The 7,238-nt window shown below is 50.5% G+C and overlaps 2 protein-coding genes across 2 annotated transcripts; one reads left to right on the top strand and one right to left on the bottom strand.

Annotated features, from left to right (window-relative positions):
* Window positions 1–244: 244 nt before the first annotated feature.
* On the top strand, window positions 245–2,013 carry LOC124670338 (inactive beta-amylase 9-like). The gene is made up of 3 exons (XM_047206850.1): window positions 245–445; window positions 537–1,031; window positions 1,129–2,013. The coding sequence occupies exons 1-3, from the start codon at window positions 245–247 to the stop codon at window positions 2,011–2,013; spliced, it is 1,581 nt and encodes a 526-aa protein (XP_047062806.1).
* A 486-nt stretch (window positions 2,014–2,499) lies between these two features.
* On the bottom strand, window positions 2,500–7,024 carry LOC124670339 (tubby-like F-box protein 11). Its single transcript, XM_047206851.1, has 5 exons — window positions 6,692–7,024; window positions 4,453–4,540; window positions 4,256–4,376; window positions 3,996–4,133; window positions 2,500–3,547 (listed from the first exon to the last, which is right to left on the bottom strand). The coding sequence occupies exons 1-5, from the start codon at window positions 7,022–7,024 to the stop codon at window positions 3,073–3,075; spliced, it is 1,155 nt and encodes a 384-aa protein (XP_047062807.1). The 3' UTR covers window positions 2,500–3,072.
* Window positions 7,025–7,238: the final 214 nt, after the last annotated feature.

Genomic DNA, 7,238 nt, shown 5'->3' with positions numbered 1-7,238 from the left:
AATAGTAAAACCAAATTCCCTAAATTTTCTGAAGTTGGGTCTTCCATGCCCCCCCACCTTGTTCGCCCCTCCGCGCGTTTCGCTCCTTTGCCCGTTCCCGCCAGCAATCCTCCTATAAATACTACCACGCCGGAAGCAACCCACGGATGCTAAGCTCCAAACGCCGAAGCAAAGCGGGCCGCCCAATCACGTCCCCGATCTTGAGACTCTTCTTCTCATTCGCTACCAGGCTCAAGAAAAGGCCATGGAGGCCCTGCTAACACAGCACGCCACCACGGCGTCGCCCTCCAAGAGGCGCCTGCGGGGGGCCGGACACGCGGCGCCGGGCAGGGTGGAGTTCGGGCGTGCGCAGCGCAGCGGCAGCCCGAGGGACGTCCTGAGCGTGGCCGGGCTCGGCCGCTTCTTCGGCCAGGCCGCCGGCGCCGGCAGCAAGAACTCCCGCGGCGTATGTACTTAATTACGCAGCGAAAATCGTACTACAATAATTAGCTTCAATTAAGGCGCGAATCTGACAGTTCAAACACGCACCATGCCAGGTGGAGGACGTCGGCACGGTGCGGCTCTTCGTGGGCCTGCCGATCAACTCGGTAACGGACGGCTCGGCGGTGAACAGCGCCAGGGGCATCGAGGCCGGGATACGCGCCGTCAAGCTCCTCGGCGCCGACGGCGTGGAGCTGCAGGTGTTCTGGTCCGTGGTGCAGCCGGAGTCGCCGGACCGGTTCTCGTGGGCCGGGTACCGTGCCGTGGCCGACATGGCCCGCGCCGAGGGCCTCAGCCTCCGCGTCTCCCTCCGCATCCACGGCTCACCCGGCGGCAACGTCCCGAAGCTCCCGGCCTGGGTGGGCTCCGCCGCCGCCACCGACCGGGACATCCTCTTCACCGACCGCAACGGTGACCGCCACGAGGACTGCCTCTCCTTCGCTGTCGACGAGCTCCCCGTGCTCGCCGGCTTGTCCCCGCTCCAGCGCTACGAGGCCTTCTTCCGCAGCTTCGCCAACGCCTTCGAGGACCTCTTCGAATCCACCATCACCGTACGTAATTCACCAATGTGCCATCGTCATATTCCATTTCTCCATTTAAAAAAAATTAAACTACGATATGATCGACCTTGATCGCTAATCTAATCAGGACGTGACTGTGGGGCTGGGGCCGAACGGCGAGCTCCGGTACCCGTCGTATCCTCCGGGGAGCGACGCGACCAAGTTCATCGGCGTGGGCGAGTTCCAGTGCTACGACAAGTACATGCTGGCCCAGCTGAGGCAGCACGCGGAGGCGTTCGGCCAGCCGCTGTGGGGGCTCTCCGGCCCGCACGACACGCCGCGGTACCACGAGTCGCCGGACTCGTGCGACTTCTTCCGGGACCAGGGCGGGTCGTGGCAGAGCCCCTACGGCGACTTCTTCCTCTCCTGGTACGCCGGGAAGCTGCTCAGCCACGGCGACCGCGTGCTGGGCATGGCCAGCCGCGTCTTCGGCAACAAGCCCGTGGAGCTGTCGGCCAAGGTGCCGTTCATGCACTGGTTTCACGGCGCCAAGTCGCGGCCGGCGGAGGCGGTGGCGGGGTTCTACAAGAGCAACAAGAAGAACGGGTACAGCCCCGTGGCCAAGGTGTTCGCCAGCCACGGCTGCACCATGGTGGTGCCCGGCATGGACGTGTGCATGAACAAGCAGCACCGGAGCACGGGGTCCAGCCCGGACCAGCTGCTGGTGCAGATCAAGAACGCGTGCCGGCGGCACGGCGCACGGATCGCCGGCGAGAACGCGTCGCTGGTGATGACGCACACCAGCAGCTTCTCCAGGATCAGGAGCAACATCCTCACCACGGAGCGGATGCGGCCGTCGCACTTCACGTACCAGCGGATGGGGGCGCAGTTCTTCTCGCCGGAGCACTGGCCGCAGTTCACCGAGTTCGTGCGCAGCGTCGTCTGCGGCGAGTGGGACGAGGACGACGAGGAGCGCCAGATGGCCGCCGCCGTCTCCGGCAGCGCCAAGGCCTGGGACGCACAAGCAGTTTGACACTTGATTTGAATTGACGAATACCCTTACTGATCATGCGTACGTGTGCACTCTCAATCCATCTCCTTGGACCACTGCTAGATTTCTCTACTGGTAGTCCTTGATTAGCTGAGATGAGATGAGAAGTGAGATGATCCAATTAATTATTAGTGGATCAGAGTTCAACTGTACATGAATTTTATAATTTGGAGGCTGTATCACGAAATTATGATGATTATATTGGCCCAGTACAAGACCCCTGTCTCCATAAGAAATGAGACTATATTAGTACTGCTAATGCAATTTTGTCAACTCAGTGCCCAGTTCTGCTGCAACTCCAGCTCAATTAAGTAAGCAATTGCCGTCACTGGATTTACAGTGAACTGAATCGCATCCCATGCCTGATAAAATTATCCAACATTTACTGCCAAAACTTTATTCCAGAAGGTCATAAACGTTAGAAATTCGTTCTTTACCAAGAACTCAATGACAGTCACGGAAACCACAAACAGAAAACACATAATAACATAATCTTTAATATACAGCAAGCAAGATAGAAATTGTGTCTAAAGCATGGTCTCTCTTCCAATGTGAATAACGGCAATTTCCAAAATACATACAACCGGGGTAAAGAATGGGACTAATTGGCAACAAGAAAAAAACAGAGGAATTGCAAGCCACACGCAGATTTCTATTTACATTATGATGTTATTTAACACTTTCCAATTACCTACTCTTGGTAACTCGGTGCCTAGAATGGACTTCTGGTTTATTCCAGTTACTTGCTTCAACAGCCTACTGGTTGATCGACAACTGCAGTTATAATGTTACTTCCAAGTCAGGTTTAATATCTTGTATTCGGTAGGTAGGTAACACCAATCTGGTGGTTAGATATCCTAACAGTCAGCAGAAATGCTTGATTGAAGCTAACTTTTCTTATGTCCGAAGATCTCCAGAAGTTCGAAGCAAGTTGATACAGTGCAAGCAACATCCAGATGCACCATTAATATATGATTCATCATCATCAAATTGGCATGACTGAAGACTAAAAAAAAGGAACCTTAGATTAGCACCTCTGTCTCATTCGCATGCTAATTTGGTGTCGAAGCTGCTCAGGCAGATTGCAAATGCCTGAAACGCCGATAGCGGGTAACGGTAGTCCATGGTGAACAGGTCCTTCCCTATCTTACCAAATTGGAGGGTGGTGTCGTCATGCTCCTGGTTAGTTGGAGCACTCTCATCAGTAGCCACCAGCTGAAAGTTTTTCACTGATGCAACTGTCACCCGTCCATGGAAGTTGAGGCACCAACACTGCAGATGTTCATGCCACCTGGGAGACTTGTTCTTCAGCACTAACTGACGTTCCTCTTGATCTTGAGTGGATAATGGAGCGGTGAAACTGTCCATTCGAGATGATTTAGACTTGAAGAATGGGATTGATGCAGAAGAGTTGTCGTTACTGAAAGGAAATCCAGTCTGCGTTGGAGCTGTTCCGCCTTGTTCAATTGCTGATGCAGGGATGGAATCCATAACACATCGCATCCTTCTTGGGCCCCTACAGCAAACGAATGTGCCACATCATAGTTAATGATGTTTCTTTAATGATAAAAATGTTTTCTGATGCATTATTCATGAACACATACATAGCTTTGCTTACCAACTACCAAGACATGACAATAAAATTTAAACCTGAATTACCAACGTGATGTATATCATTTTTTTCTTCATATAAAACTCACACTAGAGCAGTCCACTAAGGAAATCATGAAAATGCCATTATTCAGCTATGGTATGGATCTGCTAATTTTTAGAAACTATCATATTCCTTTCAAATTTATGGACAGTAAGATTGTTATTAGTATTTGAATTAGCAATGGGTTTCTCGACATTTTGGTTGCTAATAGCATGGTCCTGTAAATACTGGTATTTTTTTGACAAAACGTAGAGGAGTGTGTGAGAATGAAATTTATAAAATGGATGTGTTACCACATTAGATGACATACCTAGATCCCAAAACGTTCAATTCGTAATGAACGTGGGAAACTCGATAGTTCCCAGCAGACCATCTCTTTGAAACCATAGCTCCAGCATGAGATGGATGTGCATCATAGACAGTAAATTTCGTTCTCAAAAAGTTTGATCTGTTGGGTGAAGAATGAAATATTGAATCAGTTTCTCTGTTTTAGCATTTGGTTTTGATCATATTTGTTTGGCTCAAACTGGGCCAAGTCATAACTTCCAGGTATTAATGTCAAAGGATCACCTTAACTTGCCATAACTCCCCCTTGACGTATCACTCCGGTCAAGTGAAATCAGATATTCGGTACATGTAGGCCTATGGACTTTGTGTGCAGCGAGTAGGAACTTCCCGTCATCAGTAAGTGCTGAAAAAGAGCATTGTTCATATAAAATAAACACATACAGACTAAGACTACATACACTTTATCTCAGAAAACATACCTTCAGTCAGCCCAATGTACAGGTAATATGTCTGAGTAGTCCGGTTCCTCCGAATGAAACATTTCATAGGAGCATCCCTTAGGCCAGGCTACATGTTAGAGAGGTATAAGTAAGTACAAAGAACTAATATCTACCAACAAAAGTTATATATTTATAGAGCTTAAATCACATATCATTGTCATAAAATGATAGGAACCTACATATTTACATTTGGCGGTGGAACTTTCATGCAAAACCTGTACAATAACACTTCTAGCTAAGGTGTGTGTGTGTGTGGGGGGGGGGGGGGCGTGGCCCTCCCTGGCCTGTGCGTTCCACCATGACGACCATGGATAAGCACAAGCGCCCGGGCGGGCACCTTCTAAAACAAAGCGGTTTCCTGCAGGATTAGATTGCTGCCGTCGAGGAGGTAGAAGACCAACTGTAGACTTCGTACGGCAAGGACCTGGCCACGCTTCATGGAGATGATGGTCACGATGGCTCCTTCTTGATGGAGCTCCTCAACTGGGGAAAGCTTGATTATGTTCCCGAGTCCGACGACCCCTTCTTTAGCAACCACATATTAGCGTACATGTCGCCAGTTATCCACTCCGACGTGCTCGTGTTGGAGAACTAGCCGTCTCTTCTACTTCTAAAGAAGCTTGAACCTGTTTTCTTTGACATTTCTCCTGTTCTCCGGTACGTAATATGATTCACGATCTTGTGTCTCCATATTCATATATTTGGATTATAAAATGAAGTCATGATAACTCAATTGATGGTTGCACAGCAATATAAGTATCAACGTTGCACTTTCTAGGCCGGTGCCACTGAATTCTTTGCACAGTTATAGCTTCATTGGTGACAGTTTCCACCACCTGCCACTTGCGCTTCACTCTCTTGACCATATATGGCGACCGTTATGGCCGAAAGGACCGGAGGAGGAGATTATGCCATCCGCGACTGTGATCCACGAGCAGTCGTGAAGGTGGTGGTGGTGTGTGTGTGGTTGTGGGGGAGGGGGGGGGGGGGCATGCCCCCCTGACTTAATCTATTCCAAAATGAAAAAGTTAAGACCAAGTAAATATGTACCCATTATAACTATTTCCACACGGACGGGCACCTTCTTTTATAATCAAATGCTGTGTTTGGATGCACTAAATTGAGTTTGGAATTGAATTAGATAAAAAATTCCAAATCCAAGATGGAAAGGAAATTGTTTCAAATTCGAATTCTATTGTTTGGATGTACAGGGAATCTGATTCTGGAATCAAAAGATGGTACCAATTCTAATTTCTGTTTGGATGTAAAAACCACGAAATTAGATGGTTTTGTCAATTTGGACAATATAAACTTGTGTACCTGTAGGAACAATAGCACATGAACCAATGAGATGTGGCTATATCAATCGTAGACAAAAATCAATCAGATCGATTTGTCGCTGATACTAGCACATGAACCAATCCACCAGCCAAAATAGCAGATCGTATGTGCAGCTATCACAAGATCAGATGCAACTTGCAGCTGCAAACCTTGCCGTGAATACTGAGGCAGACCAAGACAGGAAATTTAACAGCTCCTTGTCCACCGCGGATCGTCCTAGTCCCTATCTAGAAAGAACTTGGATCTGCCGGTGTCGCTTGCCGATCCAGATGATCCTGTTCTCCTCCTGCCCGCCATGCGCGGCTTGGGAGCCCAGCGAACGGCATGGCTAACCAATGAAGCGGTGGCGTGCGCGACGGAAGGCAGAAGTGGCCAGCTGCGGAGGCCATGATTTCTGCCGAGTAGGGGATAGGGGGAAGAAGAGGAGGCTCGCAGGTGGGGAAGGATGAACTGCTTGGAATTGAGGGTTGTTTCCGGGCGTAAATTCTATGACTAACCAAACAGCAGAATTGAGTACCCGAATTTCAAATAGCCAATTCCATACCTAATTCAGTGCAACCAAACACACTGAAAGGGATTTTGTCCCCGATTTCCACGAGAAGAAATTGAGAGTACAAAACTTACACTGTCGCCACACATTCCATCAATCTAATTCACAAACAAAACCATACGCTGGCGGCACACAAAAATTACTCCTGGATTACTAGACAAGATAATGGCAGCCTAGGGGGAAACGAGTTAGATTTGAACACTAGGCTGCCATGACGAATTGCGGAACTATCAGTATGTAAATGGTGACCAGCTATCAGAGCAAGAGAGAGATTCAGAATGGGCAGCAGTTTTTTTTTTCGATAAAGAAATGGCCAGGAGCTGCTACCTGCTTGACAGAGATGGGGAAGGTGAGCTTCCCTGACTCCTCCGGGACGCGCACGATCTCCTTCACGACGCCCCTCCAGGTCCGGCAGACCCCGGCGCACGCCACCACGTCCCGGCGGCGCGGCCACCGCGGCTCCGCCTCCTCAACCCTCGCCAGCACCTCCCGCAGGAGCTCCGGCGGCAGCTCCGCCCAGCAGCAGCCCTGCCGCGCCGCCTCCTCCGGCGCCACCGCCGCCACTCGCCGGACCGACGGCGTCCTGGACCGGAGCAGGCCGCGCCGGGAGATGGCGCCCACCTCGCCCTTCATCTCCCGGAGCATGCCCCTGAACGACATCGCCTTGCTTTCTCGTCTCGTCGCCCGCGATCCGATTTCCCTTCAGAATCCGCCAGGAAACGGCGGTCTCCGGCGAGCGCGCCGCTCGGCTCCAGGCTCCGATCACGGCAGCCTGTCAGAAGAGATCGCGCCGGATTTCTTCAAGAAGGAGGATTGGAATTGGCACCGGTCGATGCCGGAATCTTTGTGAATCGCGCAACCTCCCGTGCTATTC

The sequence above is a fragment of the Lolium rigidum genome, chromosome 7, assembly GCF_022539505.1.
Source record: "Lolium rigidum isolate FL_2022 chromosome 7, APGP_CSIRO_Lrig_0.1, whole genome shotgun sequence".
Lineage (NCBI taxonomy): Eukaryota > Viridiplantae > Streptophyta > Magnoliopsida > Poales > Poaceae > Lolium > Lolium rigidum.
This window is presented reverse-complemented; position numbering and strand designations above follow the sequence as displayed.